We start from the raw sequence: 24311 nt of genomic DNA, 5'->3' as shown, positions 1-24311 counted from the left end.
GAGTAGCAAGCTCTCAGTAGAAGAGGCCACCTCACCTTACGGGAACACTCATTTGGTCCTTCAGTGTTCATATGCCGTGTCTCGGCTACATGTTGGACAGGCCCACCACTGTGTTTACGGTGTTGCCTGGCGAGGGTTAATGCAGCGTGGGCATGCATGTGCAACAGCTAACACACACTCACCCCCCATCTGAGTCTACAGCAAGAGCTCTCATCTCTGAGAAGAGAACTGGAACGGAAGGGTTGAATCTTTGACAATCTGATGACAACAATGAATTCTCTCCTTCAAAGAAAAAGGCACACGGAAACTTTACACATAATTTTAGAAGGGTCTTAGAACCCTGAAGCCCACCCATGACACACATTGTCCCAAGCAGAAAACCATGAACCCTGGGTGGAGAACTAAATGAAGGCTGAGCATCCCTAATCCAAAAACCCAGAATCTGAACCGCCCCAAAACGTGAAACTTGAGTGCCAACATGACTCCACAGAAAAGGAGAAGATTCCACCTCAGACCTGTCGGGACAGGACACAGCCTCACTAAAATCACTGTGTGAATCACTGTGTGCGGGGCATAGAGGAGACACAAGTGGACTCTGTGTTCAGACTCAGGTCCCACTGCCAAGATGTTTCACTATGTGCAAGTGTCTCCAAGTCCAAAAAGATCCAAAACCTGAAACACTCCCGGGCCACGCATTGTGGATAACGGATCCTCAACCTCTAATTATCCAACTATCACAGGGGTAGATGCAGTAAGTCAGGAATACTTAGATTCTCCATTTCTTTTGGCCCACATAAGACTGTATGGGACTTTGTGCTATGCTACAGAAAAAATTATCAGAACATATAAAAAAAATCCTTGCCTACCAGTGAATGAAACACCTCCTTGCTACAAGTGAGTATAATGTCTCACACATGAGAATAATGTAGTTTGGCACATGGTGTTATGCAAGATCTTATAATTTCTTTCTCAAAAGAAAAATATTACTACACACTTTGAAAGGTTGCAAAAACTGAACTTTTTACCACCGACTTACAAATGTTCTCCCAGTTCAAAAGCAGATTAGTTATTTTTAAAACCAACCATACACACACACGTACACACCACAATCTAGATGCTTAAAACACATCCATCATTAACCAAGGGACAAACTCGATCAACAGTTCTTAACCTTATTTTGAGTCAAAAACACCTTTGGGGGCCCGGCACTGTGGTATAGTAGGTTAAGCCACGGCCTGTGACACCAGCATCCCATATGGGCACCGGTTCATGTCCTGGATGTTCCACTGCTGATCCAACTTCCTGCTAATGAGCCTGGGAATGCAGTGGAAGACGGCCCAAGTCCTTGGGTCCCTGCATCCACATTGAGAGACCAGGAAGAAGCTCCTGGCTCCTGGCTTCAGCCTGGCCAGACCTGGCTGTTGCAAGCATATAAGGAGTGAACCAGCGGAGGGATGAAGACCTCTCTCTCATTTTCCCCTCTCTGTCACTCTACCTTTCAAGTAAATAAAATAAACTTTAAAAAAAGAGGGGCTGGCATCATGGCATAGCAGGTTTAGCCACTGCCAGCATCCCATATGGGTGCCAGTTCAATACTGGCTACTCCACTTCCGACCCGGCTCCTTGTAATGCACCTGGGAAATGCATCAGGAGGATGGCCAGGTGCTTGGGCCCCTGCACCCAGAGAAAGGTGGAGGAGACCCAGAGAAAGCTCCTGACTCCTAGCTTCGCCTGGACCAGCCCCAGCTGATGTGGCCATCTGGGGAGTGAAGCAGTGGATAGAAGACCTCTCTCTCTTTTCTCCATCTCTCTGTGACTCTCTTAAATAAATAAAATAAAATCTTAAGAGAAAGAGAGAAAGGACATCATGTTCTAAGAGATTATTCTTATAAATGCACTTTACAGCATTAGCACACCATATTCCTATCTTAAACTACACAAAGCAGAAACAGACAAAAGACAAGAACTGTCCCACCCAATCATTAGAAAGGCAAAAAAACTAGGTCAAAATTGTAATCTGTCAAGTTCTTATAAACTTTCAACCTAAAAAGTAAAAATGTAAGATGAATCTTAATCTTATACATTTTTTAAAATAATGATAAAATGTTGAAAAGAGCTTCTTTCTGAGGGCCAGCATTGTGGCATAGTAGGTTAAGCCACCGCCTGCAACACTGGTATCCCATATGGGCATGGATTCAAATCCCAGCTGCTCAGGGAAAGCATCAGAGGATGGCTCAAGTACTTGGGCCCCTTTACCCAGGTGGGAGACCCGGAAGACGCTCCTGGCTCCGAGCTTCAGCCTGGCCCAATCTCAGCTATTGGGGCCATTTAGGGAGTGAACCAGAGGATGCAAAACTTCTTTCTCCTCTCTCTCTCTCCCTCTGCCTTTCAAATAAGTAAGTCTTAAAAAAAGTTTCTTTCTGCTACATGGTGCCTGCCTCCAGTCATCACAGTAATTGGAAAGTTAAACAGTGAATGTCCAAACTACCCACAAAATGCCTCAGAAACATACAATGAATTGTGAGGCTAGCAATAATGATCACTTTTACTGCAACAGCATCTTCAAAGAGGTAGTCTTTTTCAAAAATATTTCATGCAAATTGAATCATTCCCTTGAAACTGAATCATTTAAGTCAAAGAAAGAGGGAAATCAGGCATGGGAGGGCGGGGTAGGGAGGGAACATAAATCATCACCTAAGGAGGTACTACCCCTGCCACTGCCACTACCACCCACTACCACTACCAACCACTACCAACCACTGCCACTATCACTACCAACCACTGCCACTACCACCCACTACCACTACCAACCACTGCCACTACCAACCACTGCCACTATCACTACCAACCACTGCCACTACCACCCACTACCACTACCAACCACTGCCACTACCAACCACTGCCACTATCACTACCAACCACTACCACTACCACCCACTACCACTACCAACCACTGCCACTACCAACCATTGCCACTATCACTACCAACTACTGCCACTACCACTACCAACCACTGCCACTACCTACCAACCACTGCCACTACCACTACCACTACCAACCACTGCCACTACCAACCACTACCTACCAACCACTGCCACTACCTACCAACCACTGCCACTACCACTACCACCCACTACCACTACCAACCACTACCAACCACTGCCACTACCACTACCAACCACTACCACTATCACTACCAACCACTGCCACTGCCACTACCACTACCAACCACTACCTACCAACCACTACCACTACCAACCACTACCTACCAACCACTACCACTACCAACCACTGCCACTGCCACTACCAACCACTACCACTGCCAACCACTACCACTACCAACCACTGCCACTACCAACCACTGCCACTACCAACCACTACCAACCACTGCCACTACCACTACCAACCACTACCACTACCACTACCAACCACTGCCACTACCTACCAACCACTGCCACTACCACTACCAACCACTACCACTACCAACCACTGTCACTACCACTACCAACCACTGCCACTACCACTACCACTACCACTACCAACCACTGCCACTACCAACCACTGCCACTACCACTAGCACTACCAACCACTGCCACTACCACTACCAACCACTACCACTACCAACCACTGTCACTACCACTACCAACCACTACCACTACCAACCACTACCACTACCACTACCAACCAAAGCCACTACCAACCACTACCAACCACCACCACTACCAACCACCACCACTACCAACCACTGCCACTACCACTACCAAGCACTAGCACTACCAAGCACTACCACTACCACTACCAACCACTGCCACTACCACTACCACTAATCATTATTAACGGAAGTGAGTGTGCATGTGTTGCTTAAGTGTTTAGTCTGACTGTCGTTACTCACTGATGTACCTCAATAACTGTAAAGCTTGCCTCACATCCTACTATGCAAGTACAAAGAAAGCATCCAGATATTTTCTTCTCACACACATAATAATATAGGATGGGCAAGAAGTCGGACAAGAACTAAATGAGCTGGGAGATTTTCTGTAGTTTCTGTCTGTGGCCCTGAACCCTAACTCCACCCCGTCACGTGCCAATCTAGCACACTCACTTTCCCATGATGCACTGAGCCTGCTACTGGACAAAGAGCAGGATGCCAAGAACAACATACACTGAGCTCTACATGGAGATGTCCCTAAAACTTTCCCAGAGAACAACATGGGCACCAAACTGTACCCCAACTCCACCCTGTTTGTATAGTCAATTAGGGCAGGCCCCTACCAATAGAGGGAACCCCTACTCTGGGGAGGGGTTGGGAGGGTGGCCTTCTCTTTCAGTAGGGCTGCCTGCACTCATGCCTGAATGGGTACTCACATTTAAATACATCCTGCTCCCATTACTGCACTTTACTTTTGTCCTTGCTTTGAAATCTTAAGTTATGCAGGAGCAAAAACCTGGAATAAAAGCCAGGAAACAGGGGCCGACGCTGGGGTGTAGCAGGTTAATCCTCCACTTGCAACACAGACATCCCATTTGGGCGCCGGTTAGAGTCCAGGCTGCTCCACTTCCCATCCAGCTCTTTGCTAATGCATCTGGGAAAGCAGCAAAGGATGGCCCAAGTCCTTGGGCCCCTGACCCAGGTGGGAGACCCAGAAGAAGCTCCTGGCTTCAGATCAGCTCAGCTCCAGCCGTTGCAACCATCTGAGGAGCAAACCAGGGAATGCAAAACCTCTGTCTCTCTCTCTCTCTCTCTGTAACTGTCTTTCAAATAAATAAAATAAATCTTAAAAATCTTTAAAAAAAAAATTGCTTCTCAGCCTTTTGGCTAAGATCAAGTGTAATCATAGAACACTAAACTTCTACCAGGTTTTCTATGAGTAAGAGTCAGATTCAAAAATTTTAGGGTTCTTCCAAAAACCCTTTCAGAAGTACACACAGCCAGAAACAATTCAAAAGTCTTTATCTACAAAGTTCAACCACATAATTTCATACATCTAGCTGAAAAAAAGCTGGGCCACTCGCTGTCTGTCTACAAAGAAGCACATGCTGGTGTTGCTTTCACAGAAATAACACTGACACAAATTTCAAAATGCCACCCACCTATCAGAAAAAGGACAAAACAGATACTTTCCTTTTCTTTCCCTTTACTCTATGTTCTAGTTCTAAACATGAACGTCCTGTCAAAATGCATAGATTGACGTGGTATGCCTAAGTCTGCCAATCAAATATCACAATGCCTATAATAAACATTCTGATAATGTATACAAATGACTAATGAATTTCATAAGCTCTGAGCTTTCAAAAATTAGATTAAAAAGATGAGTTACATAATTCTGTTATTTATGCAATGTCCATTGTCAAATTCCCTAAAACTAAGTCCTTCAGGACAAGTCTTCTACTTTGTTCTTTTAAATAACTCACAAAATTCTACTGCATATTATGTGTCTTAAATAAAATTAACTCAAACTTTCTAATTTAGTCAAAGAAACACTAGAAAAAAATAAATTGTTATCCTTTGGCATGCATTTACTTAGGAAAAACCTAAGGCAATGCCAAAGAGAAACCTAGAAAAGAAAATCTTCCTGTATTTTCTTTATAGTCCATAAATTATTTCCTAAAGTTAGCAAGGAGGCAACACACAAACAAAAGCTGATGCACTATAAGGAAAACAAATGTCAGTTAGCAAACTCTTCATATTCACCACAAAAATCAAGAACAAATACATATTTCTGAAATCTGTGCCTGATTATTCTTCTTTATGCTTTCTATAGACAAGTGTGGGAATCTAACTGATGGAATACATCCCAGAATATTTACCCAGAATGTGTTGATTATACAAGAATCACTTTTAGTCATTCTGGAATTAGGTTTACTTGGTACACCTAGTCCTACTGCCCTCTCCAGTTCTCCCACACTCACAAAGTATACAAGTTCACACACACACAAACACACACACACACACACACACAAAAGAAATGCTGGACAGCAGAGTTCCTAGAAAACTTTAAATACGACTAGACTTATTTAAAAAAATCTCTGCCTCTCTCTCTCTTTCTCTACCTATAACTCTTTCAAATAAATAATAAAATCTTAAAAAAAAAAAAAAGAGAGACACCCAAATGGCCAATAAGCACATGAAAAGGTGCTGAACTTCACTAATCAAATGCAAATGAAAATCACAATGAAATACCACTTCATATCCATTATAACAGCTATTTAAAAAAAAAAAAACAGCAAAGATCTGTGAGGATGCTGGAGGAACTGGAATCCTGGTGCATTCCTGATGGAATGAAAAGTGACACAGCTGCTGTGGAAAACTTTATGGCAATTCCTCAAGAAATCAAATATCAGATCCAGCAATTCCACTTTGGGGTATACACCCCCCAAAAATGAAAGCAAGCTCTCAAACAGATGTTGTACACCCATGCTCACAGCGGCATTATCTACACAGCCAAAAGGTAAAAGCAACCCAAATGTCCACTGACGGATGAACGGGTAAGCATCATGTGTGGTACACACAAGGAAGCATCATTCAGCCTTTAAAAAGACAAAAATTCTGACACATGCTACCACACAAATGAACACTGAAGACGTAAGGCTAAGTGAAATAAGCCAGTCACAAAAGGACAAATACTGGCAGGACTCCACTTACAGGAGGTACTGGGGCGGACCAAAGGTAGGATGGCGGCTGCCAGGGTTTGGGTGGTTGCGGGGAAGAGGGAGGAGGTGTTTAACAGGTAGAATTTCTGTAGGGGGAGATGAAAAGGCTCTAGCAATACCAGGTGGAGATGGCCGGGGAGCTCTGTGAATGCACTTAATACCACTGAACTGCAGAATGGTTGAACTCGCCCATTTTATGCCATGCCTGTTTTACCAAAGTGAGACGCAGTGAGAAAAGGGAAGCACATCATTAAAATACGTGTCCGAGTTCTCTTTACACCTCTTTCCTACCTGTATGTCAATATCCTATGACTGACTAGTTACACTCTAAGTGTTTACCATAGTCCCAAGAAATTACTTTTAATAAAAGTTTTAAAATTCCTTCGAATCATGAAAAAGCTTAATCTGTTTCCTCAAAATAAAGTTCTGCCGGACACAGATGCTTAGCAGCTATTACGTGTCTACCTGAGATTAAACGCATCACTAAAAACCCAGTATTCTCTCCCAAATTTGTATTTGTCAAAGCACCATGAATTTTAGCCTCACAATTCCTCCTCATTTTTCTTCCAAAGGCTCATACAAACTATTTTCATGTTGAGCCGGAAAATGTTCAGCCAAAATTTTCTTCCTTGAAACTTAAGAGTTCATCCTTCCTACCTGGTAGATCCATCACCTTTATGGTAGTCAGTATTTAGTTTCCACTGACTTCAAGTCTCCACACTGGAATCCTATTTATGAATCTCCCTCCCTTTTTTTAAAAAAAGGAAAAAAATAGCAGCTTGAAATGTCCTAAGCTAAGTTTTCAGGAGTTTTTTCCAGGTACATTCCAGTTGTCTTTTAAAATCTGACTTCACACAGTGTTACAGAAAAAAAAAAGTGTATTAATGAAGTAAAGCAAGTTGTCTCATTTCCTCTGAGCCACTGGCGTCCACTGTGGCGTTGTTTCCTGTCTTCCCACTGGAAGCATTCCGCAGACACAACTCCATCCTTAGAGGGAATTCTGACAGCTTCTACACTATAACAGTTAGGTTTGGATACATTTCAAACAATTTCTCCCCAGAAAGAGGAAGCAAGCAGATGAACTTAAAATTAAAAGGGAAAAAAAGTATCTGTACACTAGATTCTAAAAAGATCTAATTTAGAAAAAACAGTGCTCACATTAAAAACTTCTTCACCCATTCCGAAGAAAAAAGTATTAAGCAAGTATGACCATCATGCATCTTCTCTATTTTGTACTACCCAAAGGCAAGAATGAATATCATCTATTACAAACTCTTTTTTTTCTTGATTTTTAAAAACTAAAGTCGCCAAACACTTCTCTACATGTAAGTTAGCTGTATTTATCTCCTTCACTACAAAAGTCTTCTCTCTGACCAACACAGCACAGTTTATAGTTGTCCTTGTACCTGCCGGATTCACCTAAAGGTCAACAGAAGAAACATGAAAACCAGGCGCAGACACCTGTAAGCTTTCTACTCATCAACGTGAGCAGGCTCCCAGACAATACATTTCTTTTCCTTGTCTACAGCTCTTTAGATTAAACTGAGCCCCTTAAAAGGTGAGCGTTACCTGATCACCTACCAGCAACTTCAATGTGTTTGCTGCCTCCCATCCCTCCAATGTGCAACAGAATCTTAACAGATACGAAACTCTACGAAAATGAAATTACACAGATACAGACAGACCCCTGGCAAACTGCATCACCTTGTCAGGAGCCTTACCTTTGAGCAGCGGCAGAGGTGTTAGCTCAATAGGCTTGCCTTGAGACCTAAACTGTGAGGAACTTTGCGACCTCTTCTGTCTCGCTTTTCTGACGGACTTCCGAGAAAATCCGTCTACTTTATCCACTGATGGAGGAGTAGTTGGTGCTGAGGACATATCCCTACTGAAGAGAAAGAGGTGTCATCAGCAAGTGCCCAAGCAGAGTTACAGAAATGACAGTGCTTCCATATATAATATTCATGAAACTAAGTCCTATGTCAGTGGTAAAATATGTGCTCAACAAGAAAGCAAACGAAGTCAGTTAACAGAAGTCCTATGTCAGTGGTAAAATATGAGAATTTGGTGGAAAAAAAAAAGATGCAACTATCATGCAGGCAATACCCTAAATCTAACACCACACCACTCTGCTGTAAGCATCGTGGATGCTTATGTGGACTTGGAGAACTCTGTGCCGTCTGCCTACTTCCTAATTGCACAGCTCTTCTCATCTCGAGTCTCTGGAAGTAATTCTGGAGTGGTTCTGCCGCTGGAAAACGTCCACTGATCCATTTTTCCCAAGGTATTTAATATTATGAATGGGCTCTGGAGCTAGAATCCTTTTTGGTCTCCAACAATCCACACCAGGGTATCAGAGCAAGGTGAAATTCACAATCACGATGACACTCTAAGCACGACTTTTAAAGCAATGTGCTGTGCTAGCTATGATAAAGCACCACACTGCAAATGAGGACAGGCTAGATTAAACAGAACACATAAAAGGCATAATTAAAATCATTTCAAAGAAGTCTTCTTTGTAATGAAGTCACCTAAAGTTATTAAAGCTTAATAAAGGAACCTATGATGAAATCAAGCACCAGAGCTGAACTGAAAACGTAACTCCACAGCCTACTTCAGACAACCAAGTTGAGTTCCCCAGAGGTTTAGACCCTGAAGTTCACTGTCAAACACCAATTGTAATTCCATCAAACCGATAGGGCTAGATAGTTCTTTGGCATTCTTGAACCCCCTCAAATGAAAGCTGTTTCCTAAAAGTGCCAAGCATGAAGTTCAATTTCATTCACTACCTATACAGAGGCCATCGTCTCTATGGTACTGAGGCTCCACGCAGGGTTCACGGCACACTGAGACAGAAATCACCCACGGGGTGGGGGTGGGGGGCTGGAACGCAATTACTCACCTAACACACAACGCAAGTGTTTTTAAACTTCTGAAGAGTGAGAGGGGCTCTTCCTGAACATGTAGGAATTAAAAGTTAACCTGATTATGTACACAGATTCTGACAAAGTAAAAATAACACCTAAAAAAATGATGTGGAGGTTTGGAACTTTAAGTCTTCTTTGGTTCTCTCTCTCTTTTTTTTTAAGAAAAAAGGTGTTTTTCTTTTCATCTGCCTAGTTTAGCATAAAATATGTGGCAGATCTTTAAAATGTAATTGCACACTACGAATGACTATAGAAAACGAAAAGATGACTTTAAAATACAATGACTGCAGCAGCAAGCAGCTCCACATCACCTCTGTTTGCTGCCTATTTAGGGCCGATTTTCTCATCAGGTATTACATTGGAATTACTTAGATTTTACTGTAACCCAACAGCGCAAGATTCCGGTAAATCTTGCTTCCATCACTCCTTCTATCTCGTCTTTATTCTCCATTCCCACCTCTAAAGAGGACTACGGGTTGCAATGCCCCCCCCCCCAAAAAAAAAACCATTCGCCCCTTATGCTCGCGGCCCAGAATAAAACGTCAGAGATCTCAACCCTAAAGCATTGCAGGACTGAACGTTCGGCAGCAGCGAGTCCGCCAAAGCCCTGGGAAACAGGTTTCGCCCTGGGCCAGGACGCCCGAAGCCCTATTATCCTCTAACAGCGGGCACGGGGCATTTCCAAGGCTCAGGGTAATCCGAAGGGGAGAGCGGGGAGAGGGAGACGGGGAGGGGGTACTTGCAGCCCGAAATCCCTTCGCTCCCACCCCACGCATCCCAAGCCCCGGAGCAGCCAGGCGGCTACGGCGTCCTGCCCGCTGCCCCAAGCCCCCTTACTGCCCCTGCCCTGCCCGGACGAGAAAACGCCCCCGAGGCCAGGAGGAGGAGGAAGAGGGGGAGGAGGCGCCGGGAGCGAGGCATCTGCAGGTCAATCAGACAAGTGGGACGCGCGGGGCTCCGGCGCACCCCACCCCACCGCACCCCTGGCCGGCCCCGGCCGGGCCTTCTGCGGCCCGGAGCCCTGCGGGGTGCCCCCCGGGAGGACCGTCCAGGAGGAAGGGGAAGCCGGCGAGCCGCGCGGGGCTGCAGGGACCAAGTTACCTTGAAGCTTCTGGGGAGGAATCCGAAGACGACGTGTGGTTTCCAGGGGGCGGGCGTGCGGGCGGGGTCCGGGCGGGCAGCGGCGGGGAGCCCGGGGCGACGGCGGTCCGGTGCGGCGTCCCTCCGGCTCCGCGGCGGCGGCGGCGGCGGCGGCGCCTCTAGGCCTCACGGCCGGACCTGAACCTCAGCGCGGCGGCGGCGGCCTCACGATCCTCCCCCGCGGGCCCGTCCCATCAAATCGGCACCCGACTCCGTAGCGGCTCCGCCTGAGGCTCCGCGTTCACATTCCCGGCGGGCGGCGCCTCTGCTCGTAGCCCCGGACCCGGCGGCGGCGGCGGCGGCGGCGGCGACGTGGGGAGGGGGGAAGGGAGGGAGGAAGACTGAATCCGCAGCGGCAGCCGGCGGAGGAGGCAGGAGAAAGAGGAGCCGCTGGAGCTGGAGCCGCCGCTGCCAGAGCCGCCGTTCGCTACCCGCGGTGGGTCCCCGTCAATGCCCCTTTCTCTCTCCTATTGTCAATATCACCGGGCGGCTGAGTCCATGGCACACGCTCAACCGAACCTTCTGACCAGCAGCGCCCGCCTCCGGCGCCCGCCCACTGGAGACTTCAAACGGGAAGCGAGGCCTCATTGGCCGGGATCCGCCTTCACTCCCCTGCCAGCATGTTAGGCTGAGAGCTGATCGGGGATTGGCGGCGGGAGGGGGCGGAGAAACAGGAGGGGTGGGAAGAGCGGAGGTCGAGGATTGGGCCGAGGCCTGAGGGACCCGGATGCAGCCGCGATCTCCGGCCGCGCCGCTGCCGCTTCCGCCGGGCGGCCGGGTGCGGGCTCGCGGTGGCGGTCGCTGCCTCCGCTAGGCCGAACAGGAGCGCTTTAAAGAACCCGGGAGGCGTGCGGCCGGCAGCGCCGCGGGCTGGGCTTGCGCGCCGTGCGGAGGCTTTGGGCGGCGGTCGTCTTCCCTCAGGATTCCCAGAGCAAGGGCGGGGCAGCCCCCCTGAGCCTCGATCTCGCAGCCCTCAGCGACTAGCGAGGCCGGCTCAGGACGGGACCCCGCGCTGCGTAGACGGGAGAGCCGGCTCCCGCACCTGTGCGCCGCTGCACGGGGGTCCCTGGGAGCCCGCGGTGCCACCCCGCAGCCGCTCCGGGCGGGAGGCCTGGCTCCGACATCCGACCCCGGGCCCGGGCCGAGCGCCCCGTCGCCCGCCGTCCTTTTCCCTCGACGTCAGTCCACTCCCGGAAGCCCCTGCCGGCCTCGGCGCTCGGGCGGGCCGTGGGAGCGTGCGAGGTGTTCGCGCCGGACCCCGGAGAGTTCACGCAGACGTCCCCTCACTCTGTCTAGGACGAGTGACGAGCTGTTTCGAGACGAGTCGGCACCCTCGGCGAGCCCTAGGCCAAGTGGAGCGTCGCCAGCGAATGTTCTTGGCTTCTCTGTCTATTCGAATGCACGCTACACACATCTTTTCAGGGAAGAAAGTTTTAATGTGAATCACGAACGTCAGAGTAGCATTTGTTCAAAACTTGCATAATTGGGGGGGGGAGCACTTAAAAAAATAAGCATTATTCATATCGCTCATCTTAGTGTACGTCTTCCCAGTGGGTTTGGTTTTTTGTGTTTATTTATTTAATTTCTGATCATCTGTGTCGTTCTGTAACCTAGGTTTCCCCCTCGGCAGCACATCATGATATCCACACAGTTAGGGAGTCGGGACTGTATTAAAATAAAAGTATTTACCATGAGTACAACTGACAACCAACAAAACGCATTTGTGTTCTCGATTCTGTTCTTTAGCTCTCAGGTAGTGCCGATTTCCGTGTACACTGCCAGAAATGGCTCTTAGGTGAAAAATAAATAAATAATTATTTTGTGCCATGAAAGATAAAAATATCCCTGCCTTGGGAATGCGGAACGGGAAGATGACTTCCATGAAGCAGGCTCCCCCTGCTGACTTCAGGTGATTGGCTGCTGCGCTGGTATCACTCCTGTTGGTTTTGACTCTGAGCAAGTTCATTACCACTAAGCCCTGAAGACTGGAATACGGGACTAGTTCTGCCTTCAAGAAACTTCCATTTCGGGTCTCCGCTTCCCGTACAGTCTTCATGAAAGTTCAGTGTCCCAGCCAAGCAGAACTGGTTCCTGCATCTCGGGATAAAAATGCAGACTTAAAACCAAGGAAGATTTTCAAGCCAACTCAATTTCCCTTGGCAACAGTTGAACCGTTAAGAAATAGTGCACGTTTGAAATGCTCACAGCTGTTGCTTAGAACATTTCACATTTTGTAGAGTGGAGATTTTGCTTGCAAATTATGGATCTCTCTAAAGACAATTCATTTCAAAGTCATTGCATTTTTGATAAAAATGGCTGAGCAACTGAAATGAGCAGGCCTTTTTTCAAGGGAAACATCCTTGCTTACGTGAGAAACTGTTCTCTGGACTCGTAATTTCTGCAGAAGGACAGTGCCTCCCAGGAGTGTGTATACTCCAAAGATAGTGCAAGCCAGCCCATTGGGGATGCAGAAGAAAACATTCAGACATCTACTTATGCCTGATTCTAATGTAAAAAGAAAGGCATTAACCTCAACTAATATGTTCTATCCACGATGGAGGGCCCGGCACTCAGTCCGTGGTGTAGTCCCATGCCCTCGTGCAACAGAGATGTCCTCTTCCCATTCCCAGGAGTTGGCACCGGTCAACATGTTGAAACATTACTACATTCAGTGAAACAGGCTTTCTGACTACATTATCTAGATTTAATTCGACTCTCGCAGAACAAATGGTTGTGTAAGAATCCTCTGCAAAGAAGCCACAGGAGAACAGCAAGCAAATGACAGAACCGGCTCTTTGAGTATCACATCTTTAAAAAAAAAAAAATTATTTATTTATCTGAAAGAGTTACACAGAGAGAGGAGAGGCAGAGAGAAATGTCTTCTATCACTCCCCAGTTGGCCGTAATAGCAGAGCTGAGCTGATCTGAAGCCAGGAGCCAGGAGCTTCCTCTGGGTCTCCCATATGGGTCCAGGAGCCCAAGGACTTGGGCCATCTTCTACTGCTTTCCCAGGCCATAGCAGAGAGCTGGATCGGAAGTGGAGCAGTCGGGACTCAAACTGGCGCCCATAAGGGATGCTGGCACTGCAGGGTCCCAGGTGTCACATCTTTGACAATCACTTTCAAAATTCAAATGGCAACCTTATCAACCAAATTCTCATTAGGAAAACAATAAAACTATCAGGAGGACAATTTGAAATGTAGATGCGCGTCCATTATCAACAATGAACTTCACCCTGTGTATACTAACTGTAACAAGCTAAGGACAGGAGCACCTGTATACCCTTTAAGAACAAATATATTTGGAAGAATTTGTCCCAAAAAAATAGACCAAAGGGAAAGCATTATCAAAAAAGCTGGACTGCTACTCCAGATAATAAGGAAAGAAATACATCAATAGCCAACCGGGAGGCCAAACACAAGTGACAAAACACAGTTCATGGATATCAGATGAAAGCATACACTTCCCAGATATCAAAGCCGAGCTTATCGCGGATCTACTGGCAGGCTGGCCATGTGATGAGCCTGGAAGACTCGAACGACAGCTCACTGGTGAACTTAAGAAGGGCTAAGATAATAAGCAGAAGCAGCACCAATGCAATTCTCAACCAGTAACCAGAGAAGGAAAAGACCTATGCTGATAGATCTTCATTGGAGGAAGACTGGCCCAATCCAGTGGGTGTGGGATGAGGGTACATGAGCTGAGGCTGGACCAGGGGAAGAGCTGTGAGAAAGCCTAAAACAAGAGCTCCCGTAAAAGGAGGACACACACAGCCAGTGTAGACAAGGGTGTCAGATTTCTTTGAACCACATCCACCAGGAAACACCCTCAGCAGAGACATTTTCCTGGGTCACAATTTAAATATTGCAGTTACATTTGCAGATGTGCTTCATGGATTGGCATTTTCTTGCAGATTTTCAAATGATCAATGTGCATAGTTGTTGCTTGAGATTTATTTGCCAGGGTCAGCTGCAATCCAGAAATGACTATCAGAGGAAGTTTGCTCCATCCAGAGTCAGAGTCCGATGTCCCTGATGGACCAGAGCAGGAAGAGAGGCCTTGTGTTGCAGATGGGGTAGGACAGTTGGAGAAAAAACAGGGAGAGAAAGCCAGCTTCAGGGCCAGCGCCATGGCTCACTTGGTTAATCCTCGGCCTGTGGCGTCGGCATCCCATATGGGCCTGGGTTCCAGTCCCAGTTGCTCCTCTTCCAGTCCAGCTCTCTGCTGTGGCCATGGAAGGCAGTGGAGGATGGCCCAAGTGTTTGGGCCCCTGAACCCACATCGAAGACCAGGAGGAAGCACCTGGCTCCTGGCTTCAGACTGGCGCAGCGCCGGCCGTGACGACCGTTTGAGGAGTGAGCCAACCAAAGGAAGACCTTTCTCTCTGTCTCTCTCTCTCACTGTCTATAACTCTACCTGTCAAAAAATAATTAAATTAAAAAAAAAAAAGCCAGCTTCGAGTGTGCTTTATTGCCCACAGTACCAAATATAAAATAATGCGCCACAAGAAATCATGGTGCTTAAATTAAAAAATAGTCAAATAATTAACGAAAAGTGAAAGCCACGCCTAGAATTTTTTAAAAATATTTATTTATTTTATTTGAAAGCCAGAGTTACAGAGAGGCAGAGGCAGACAGAGAGAGAGAGAAAGAGAGAGGTCTTCCATCGTTGGTTCACTCCCCGGAGGGCCGCAACGGCCAGAGCTGTGCCGATCCGAAGCCAGGAGCCAGGAGCTTCTTCTGGTTCTCGCAAGTGGGGCAGGAGCCCAAGGACTTGGGCCATCTTCTGCTGCTTTCCCAGGCCATAGCAGAGAGCTAGATCGGAAGTGGAACAACTGGGACTCGAACCAGCACCCATATGGGATGCCAAGGCTGCAGGCTGGGGCTTTAATCCGCTGTACCACAGCACCGGCGGCCCGGTACCTAGAATTTTAAGAATGCAGATTCTGAAATCAAGGCCTTAGCCAGAACGGGGGCAAATCATTCATCCCTCCCAGCCTTGGTTTTCTCACTTGCAAGTAAGCAGAATCAAAATCCCAACTCACAGGAGAGTTACAAGATTGAAATGATTGTCTTATTTACTACAGTGACTAACATACGCTCCCTGCTCAGTAGATACTGCCCATTACCACAATTATGCATTTTCTTACTGTGACTATTCTTTATCCATATAGAAACTTTTCTTTAAGAAATTTTCTGGGGCCAGCAATATGGCACAGCAGGTTACTGCCCCAGCCTGCAGCGCTGGCGTCACTCATGGTTGCCAGTTGGCATCCTGACTGCTCCATTTCCAATCCAGCTCCCTGCTAATTTGCCTGAGAAGGCAGCAGAGGATGGCCCAAGTGCGTGGGAGACCTGGATGAAAGTCCTGGCTCCTGGCTTTGGATCCGCTCAGCTCCAGCTGTTGCAGCCATTTGGGGAGTGATGCAGCAGATGGAAGACCTCAGGATGTCTGTACCTCTCTCTGTAACTCTGTATTTCAAATACACAAATCTTAAAAAAAAAAAAAGGCAATTTTCTTTATTTTGTTCCCCCTGCAGATTGTATTGTGGTGGAAGGAAGACGAGGAGCAGGGAACCAGAGGCAGGCCGTTCATCCATGAGCACGCTCAATTACAGAATGTGTGTGGGAGCATTCATTAGCAGGACTAGGGATTTGCATTTTATAACATCCATATACTTCTGCAAGTAAAAAACAAAATGGGCCAGCGCTGTGGTGCAGTGGGTTAAAGCCCTGGCCTGCGGCGCCAGCATCCCATATGGGCACTGGTTCGAGTCCCGGCTGCTCCACTTCCCATCCAGCTCTCTGCTATGGCCTGGGAAAGCAGCAGAGTATGGCCCAAGTGCTTGGGCTCCTGCCCCCACGTGGGAGTCCTGGAAGAAGCTCCTGGCTCCTGGCTTTGGGTCAGCTCAGCTCTGGCCATTGCCACCATTTGAGGAGTGAACCAGCAGATGGAAGACCTCTCTCTCTCTCTCTCTCTCTCTCTCTCTCTCTCTCTCTGTAACTCTTTCAAATAAATAAATTATTCCTTAAAAAAAAAAACTCTGGTTATTTGACTTAGCATCATTTCAGAGCTTTATCTTTGTTTTGAATTTACATTATTTGTTAAATTGTTTTTGCTCTAAACTTCCCTGTCACTCTCCCTCACTGTAACTTCTCTAACCAGGACTGAGGCTGCATTTTCCAGGTGTAGCTCTGCCCTTGCTAACGGTCTGGCGCTGGTGGGATGAGTATCTGCTTCCCATTCATCCTCTATTTCCATGGAGGACCACCACCCCCTCCCTCCAAGAAGCTGCCTCCCTCTTGCCTTCCATCCCCTCCCCCCATCCCAGAGGGCTGGGGTACATGACTCAGAGGGATCTGCTGTGTTTCTCCAATATTTGCTTTTTTTTTTTTTAAGACTTATTGATTCATTTGAAAGTCACACACAGAGAGAAGCAGAGGCAGAGAGAGAAAGAGAAAGAGAGAGAGGTCTTCCATCTGCTGGTTTACTCCTCAAATGGCTGGAGCTGGGACAAGCTGAAGCTAGGAGTGTGGAACTCCATCTGTGTCTCCCACATGGGTGCAGGGGCTCAAGCACTTGGGCCGTCTTCCATTGCTTTCCCAGGCCATCAGCAGAGAGCTACATGGGAAGAAAAGCAGCTGGGACAGGAATCAGCACCCATATAAGATGCTGGCACTGCAGGTGGAGGCTTAGCCCACTATGCCACAGGCCGGCCCCTCACCCAGTGAGTGTTAAAAATTATCCTTATATACGTCCCTCTAGAATTCAGGCACATTACAAAAGAACAGAGCAGTGACCTGCCTAGCATGAACAGAAGTCACTGTTGCTGCTTTTCAATAGGTTATTTTTACTGTATTCTCTTAAAATACTAAGGTCAGCACACTCAGGACCCCAGCAGCTGAGAGCCTCTGCACCAGCATTGGAGAGTGAGGTGACTCCAGACTGCAGCAGCCCAAGCCACTGGCGAAAAAGCTGCAGGAACAGCCTAGAGGGATCTGGCCTGGAACCCTGTGGGGGATAACGTACCTGCAAAACTAGAGGAGAAAAAACAAAGGTGCGGCACGTTTCTCTCTCCCTGGTCACCCTGAAATGGCGTCCTGTAACAAGCTGATAGACAGCAGTCACCATTTTGGACATACGTAACAGCTGTGCCAGATTGTGGCTGTGCCCAGCGAGTAGCCAAGAGCAGACTCCTGAGTCTGGTGGGGAGAACAGACGGGGGCTCCGTGCTCGGGCTGTGAAAATGCTGCGACTGCGTGGGTGGACTCATGGTGTGGCTGGGACTCTGGGCAGCCACTGTGGGAGGCTCCACAGCTCAGGGCTCCCTGCTTACCTGGTGAGGGACACTGCTGGGGAATCTGAGCTTACGCAGAGGACTGCACAGATCCTTTGTGTGGTCCGTGGGGAGAGCTGGTGTAGCCATCCGAATATCAGACAAAATAGAATTTAACACAAAAACTGTTAAAAGAGACAAAGAAAGGCACATGTAATGATTAAGGAATCAATTCAACAGGAAGATGTAACTTTTAGAAACATATATGCACCTAATTACAGGGCACCTGGCTATTTAAAAAAAAGTTAAGGGATCTAAAAGGAGACACAGACTCAAATACAATAGTAATGGGGGACTTCAATAGCCCACTTTCAGAAATGGACAGATCAACCAGACAGAAAATCAACAGGGAAACAGCAGATTTAATCAACACTATAGACCAAATGGACCTAACAGATATCTACTTTTCATCCCACAGTTGCAGAATACACATTCTTCTCAGCAGTTCATGGAACTTTCTCTAGGATTGATCAGATGCTAGGCCATAAAGGAAGTCCTAGAAAATTCAAAAAAATCAAAATCATATCAAGCAAATTCTCAGACCACAGTGGAATGAAGCCAGGAATGAGCAAATCAGGAATCACTAGGACATAACAAACACATGGAGACAGAATAACATGCTCCTGAATGAACAGTGGATAGTAGAAGAAATCAAGAGAGAAATCAAAAAATTTCTGGAAACAAATGAAGACAATGACACAGCATAAAGGAACTTATGGGATACAGCAAAAGCAGTGTTAAGAGGAAAGTTTATAGCAATTGGCACCTACATCAAGAAATTGGAAAGGCACCAAATAAATGAGCTATCAATGCGACTCAAGGATCTAGAAAAACAACAGCAAACCAAACCCAAAGCTAGTAGGAGAAAAGAAATAATTAAAATTAGAGAAGAAATCAACAAAATTGAATCCCCAAAAAACAACGCAAAAGATTAGCAAAATCAAGAGCTGGTTTTTGGGAAAATAAACAAAATTGACACCATTGGCCCAATTAAACAGAAAAAGGAGAGAGAAGACCCAAATCAATAAAACTGGAGATGGGCCAGTGCCGCGGCTCACTAGGCTAATCCTCCGCCTTGCGGCACCAGCACACCGGGTTCTAGTTCCAGTTGGGGCGCCGGATTCTGTCCCGGTTGCCCCTCTTCCAGGCCAGCTCTCTGCTGTAGCCAGGGAGTGTAGTGGAGGATGGCCCAAGTCCTTGGGCCCTGCACCCCATGGGAGACCAGGATAAGTACCTGGCTCCTGCTATTGGATCAGCGCAATGCGCCGGCCACAGTGCGCCGGCCGTGGCGACCATTGGAGGGTGAACCAACAGCAAAGGAAGACCTTTCTCTCTGTCTCTCTCTCTCTCTCTGTCCACTCTGCCTGTCAAAAAAATAAATAAATAAATAAAACTGGAGATGAAAAGGGAACTGTAACAACAAACACCACAAAAATAAAGAAAATCATTAGAAATTACTACAAAGAGCTATATGGCAAGAAACTGGAAAACCTAGAAGAAATGGATAGATTCCTGGACATACCTAAATTGATCCATGAAGACACAGAAAACCTAAATAGACCCATAACCAAGATGGAAGTTGAATCAGTAATAAAGACCCTCCCCACAAAGAAAAGCCCAGGACTGGATGACTTTACTGCTGAACCCTACAATACGTTTAAGGAAGAACTAACTCCAAATCTTCTCAAGTTATTCAAAAGAATTAAAAGGGAAGGAATCCTCCCAAATTCTTTCTACAAATCCAGCATCACCTTAATTCCTAAACCTGAAAAAGATGCAACAGAGGAAGAGAACTACAGACCAATTTCCCTGATGAACAGATGCAAAAATCCATGAAAAAAATTTAGCCAATCAAATCCAACAACACATCTGAAAGTATGGCCAACTGAATCCAATAACACATCAGAAATATTATTCACCTGGACCAAGTGGGATTTATTCCTGGTATTCAGGGATGGTTCAACATTTGCAAATCAATATAATACTTCACATTAACAAACGGAAGAACAGAAACCATATGATTATCTCAATAGATGCAGATAAAGCATTTGATAAAATACAACACCCTTTCATGATCAAAACTCTAAGCAAATTGGATATAGAAGGAACATTCCTCAATACAATCAAGGCAATTTATGACAAACCCACAGCCAGTGTCCTACTGAATGGAGAAAAGTTGGAAGCATTTCCACTGAGATCTGGTACCAGACAGCGATGCCCACTCTCACCATTGCTATTTAATATAGTTCTGAAAATTTTAGCTAGAGCCATTAGACAAGAAAAAGAAATCAAAGGGATGTAACTGGGGAGGAGGAAGTCAAACTATCACATGCAGATGACATGATTCTATATATAGGGGATTCAAAAAATTCCACAAAGAGACTACTGGAACTCATGGAAGATTTTGGTAAAGTAGCAGGATATAAAGTCAATACACAAAAATCAACAGCATTTGTATATACAGACAATGCCAACGCTAAGAAAGAACTTCTAAGATCAATCCCATTCACAATAGCTACAAAAAAAATCAAATACCTTGGAATAAATTTAACCAAGAATGTCAAAGATTTCTATGATGAGAATTACAAAACATTAAAGAAATAGAAGATACAAAAAAATGGAAAAATCTTCATGTTCATGGATTAGAAGAATCAATAGCATCAAAATATCCATTTTTCCAAAAGCAATTTGTAGATTCAATGTGATACCAATCAAAATACCAAGTACATTCTTCTCAGATCTAGAAAAATGATGCTGAAATTCATATGGAGGCACAGGAGACCTTGAATAGCTAAAGCAATCTTAAACCACAAAAACAAAGCTAGAGGCCTCACCAGATTTCAAGACATACTACAGGGCAGTTATAATCAAAACAGCCTGGTACTGGTACAAAAATAGATGGATAGACCAATGGAATAGAATAGAAACACCAGAAATCAATCCAAACATCTACAACCAACTTATATTTGACCAAGGAGCTAAAACCAATCCCTGGAGCAAGGACAGTCTCTTCAACAAATGGTGATGGGAAAACTGGATTTCTACATGCAGAAAAGACTCCAGAGGCACAGGCAATCAAAGTGAAAATTAACAAATGAGATAACATCAAATTGAGAAGCTTCTGTACTGCAAAAGAAACAGAAATGAAGAGGCAACCAACAGAATGGGAAAAATATTTGCAAACTATGCAACTGATAAAAGATTAATAACCAGAATATAGAAGGAGAACAAGAAACTCCACAACAACAAAACAACCCAGATAAGAGATGGGCAAAGGACTTAAACAGACATTTTTCAAAAAAGGAAATCAAAATGGCCAATAAACACATGCAAAAAAATGTTCAGGGCCAGGGCCATGGCTCACCTGGTTAATCTTTGGCCTGTGGCATTGGCATCCCATATGGGTGCCGGTTCTAGTCCTGGTTGCTCCTCTTCCAGTCCAGCTCTCTGCTGTGGCCCGGGGGGGGGGGGGCCAGTGGAGGATGGCCCAAGTGCTTGGGCCCCTGCACCTGCATGGGAGACCAGGAGGAAGCACCTGCCTCCTGGCTTCGGATTGGTGCAGTGCTGGCCCTAGCGGCCATCAGGGAAATGCAAATCAAGACCACAATGAGGTTTCACCTCATCCCAGTTAGAATGGCTTTCATATAGAAATCAACAAAGAACAAATGCTGGTATGGATGTGGGGGAAAAGGTAGCCTGATCCTCTGTTAGTGGGAATGTAAACTGGTGAAACCACTATGGAAGACAGTATAGAGATACCACAAAAATCTGAATATAGACCTACCTTATGACCCAGCCATCCCACTCCTCAGAATTTACCCAAGGGAAATTAAATCAGCAAATAAAAGAGCTATCTGCACCTCCATGTTTATTGCAGCTCAATTCACAATAGCTAAGACATGGAATCAACCTAAATGTCCATCAATTTAAGACTGGATAAAGAAACCATGGGATATGTACATCATTAAAATATTCTGAGATGGAAAGTCAACCGAAAAAAAAAAAAAGCTTGAAAACTTAAATCTTGATTTCAGTGTTATTAGAACAAAATAATCCAATAAAGACAATGCAGGACTCTCATGTGGGACTGGTCATCTCTGCAAACACATGCAGCCCACGTAGCGTGCTTCCACAGGCACTATTTCATTTGCCTTCACTCCATACAGACTTATTATTTCCATATCATGAATAAGAAAGCAGGATTGGGAAGGTGACCAGATGTCAGACTGCTAGGAGCTCACAGAGCCACAGTTTGAACCTTGCTCTCCCATGGGCCAGTCCTCTCTACACCATGCCAACTCCTTTTGTCCATTTGTTCATGGTGTGTCCAAGAGACTGAATATAAGGCTCCTATGTTCTCTACCTCACCAAAGACAAGACTCACAAGATACAGAGGTTAAGTGTCTTCAATCAGGTCATAATGTAAAAATGTAGACTATAAGCCAGGAATTGTGACAGCCTCTTCAACATGTTTCATTTTGTTTAATCCTCAAAGTAACCCATTCCTGTAGGTACTGTTATCCCACTTCACAGATGCACAAACAATAGCGATACAGAAACGATGATGATACAGGAAGCTTAAGCTTATTTTCCAAGGCTGCGCATCTCGGAAGAAGCAGATCTTGGGCAGGAGGTAAAACTGGAATGTAGCATTGAAATTCTAAACAATTTTACTACCTTTCACCCTGGGACTCTTGGAAAGAATCTGGTTTGTGTCTAATGCTGTGTAGAACACAGGGTACTTCAAGAAAGTCACAGAAAAATTGAAGTAAAAGTCAAGTTAATTTTGGTGAAAAAAAATTCTGAAATCTATGCATAGTTCTCTCACAATATGCATTGTCCATGACATTCTTTTTTTTTTAATTTTTTTAAAGATTTATTGATTCAAAAGACAGAGTTAGAGAGAAGAAGAGACAGACAGAGATCTTCATCTGCTGGTCCACTACCCAGATGGCCACAAATGTTGGAGCTGGGCCAGACCAAAGTCAGGAGACTGGAAACTCCATCTGGCTCTCCCACACGGCAGGGGCCCAAGGACTTGGGCCATTTTCCGTACTTTCCCAGGTGCATTTGTAGGGAGCTGGATCAGAAGTGGAGCAGCCAAAACTCAAACTGGCACCCATGTGAGATGTTGGCATCACGGGCAACGGCCCAACCTGCTGTGCCATCACATTGGCCCCTCCATGAACTTCTTTGAACACCCCTCACATGCATCCATTTCAACATTTTTGTACCAAGATGAAATCATCTTTTAATTACATGTTCCACAAATTTGTTGAAGTATTCTCCTTTACAGAAACATGAAGCCTTTCCAGCTAATTCCCACTGATATTTAAGTCTCTTTACAAAAACACAGACTCCCCATTCTGTCTTTGACGAAAAGCACACTTTGCTGGTAGAGTTATGTTGCAGTGTGGCTCCAAATCAACATTCCTTCCCCCCCCCCAAATTCTCATTTATTTATTCCAGTGACAGAGAAAGAGACACAAAGACAGACAGACAAAGAGAGATTCTATTAGATGGTTTGATTCCTGAATGCATGCAATGGCCAGGATTGAGCCAGGCTCAAACCAGGTGGCAGGAACTCAATCCAGTTCTCCAATTGGATAGCAAGGACTCTACTACTTGAAACAGCACTGCTGTCTCCCAGGGTCTGCATTAGCAGGAAGCTGGAATCAGGAACAAAGCTAAAACTTGAACCCAGGCACTCTGATATGGGATGTTGGCATGTCAACCAGCATCTTAACCAGCAGGTCAAATGCTCACCCCAACATTCCCTTTAAGGAATAGAAGATTTTGCAGATAATCTAGGTTGACAGGGTTTTGAAAGCAAGGTTAGAGGCAGTAGTCATCTCCAGTATTTGAAAATATTCTGTTTGATGGTATTTCTATATCAAGAAAGCTTATACAAGTATTCTCAGGCTTGGAAGGTTGGTGACCCACTTAACAAGCCAGTTGGCAACCAGAACAAAGTATTTACTTTTTAAAAGTATTTTTTGAGGAAAAAAAAGCATTAGAAGAGACTCATTGGAAGTATAAAATCCCAATCTTCCTGACCCACAAGAGGAAAAAGTTATAATTAGCTAAAAGCCACTGACTTCATAGGCAGACTGTGGTAAATGCACAACTTCAAGTCATCCTCCACATGGTGATAAATTCATGTCTATAAGGCTTCCACATACTTAATATAGAAGAACTTTCTAACTGACTTGTCATTAGTTTATTTGGCCCTTTTCTCCCGAAGTCACATTAAACATGTA

The 24311-nt window shown here is 45.6% G+C and overlaps 1 protein-coding gene and 1 long non-coding RNA gene across 4 annotated transcripts in view; both read right to left on the bottom strand.

The window, feature by feature from the left end:
• PPP2R5E (protein phosphatase 2 regulatory subunit B'epsilon) overlaps window positions 1–11325 on the bottom strand; it is a 177400-nt gene extending 166075 nt beyond the window's left edge. The window contains exons 1-2 of one of the 3 annotated variants that reach the window (XM_089322682.1): window positions 10677–11325; window positions 8373–8536 (exon numbers count right to left, since the gene is read on the bottom strand). In XM_089322682.1, coding sequence (XP_089178808.1) covers window positions 8373–8529 — 157 coding nt within the window. In that variant the 5' untranslated portion in view covers window positions 8530–8536; window positions 10677–11325. The remainder of the gene's footprint in view (window positions 1–8372; window positions 8537–10676) is intronic. The other 2 variants (XM_070065059.2, XM_070065058.2) reach the window with 2 other exon arrangements.
• Window positions 11326–15288: 3963 nt separating this feature from the next.
• On the bottom strand, window positions 15289–21519 carry LOC149120055 (uncharacterized). The gene is made up of 3 exons (XR_016226826.1): window positions 21416–21519; window positions 18052–18176; window positions 15289–15637 (listed from the first exon to the last, which is right to left on the bottom strand). It is a non-coding gene; the product is annotated as an uncharacterized LOC149120055 (long non-coding RNA).
• Between the last annotated feature and the right edge of the window lie 2792 nt (window positions 21520–24311).

The sequence above is a fragment of the Oryctolagus cuniculus genome, chromosome 20, assembly GCF_051225735.1.
Source record: "Oryctolagus cuniculus isolate XC-2025 breed Fujian yellow rabbit chromosome 20, ASM5122573v1, whole genome shotgun sequence".
NCBI classification, from domain to species: Eukaryota; Metazoa; Chordata; class Mammalia; order Lagomorpha; family Leporidae; genus Oryctolagus; species Oryctolagus cuniculus.
The sequence above is the reverse complement of the archived record's forward strand: the minus strand, read 5'-3'. Positions and strand labels throughout refer to the sequence as shown.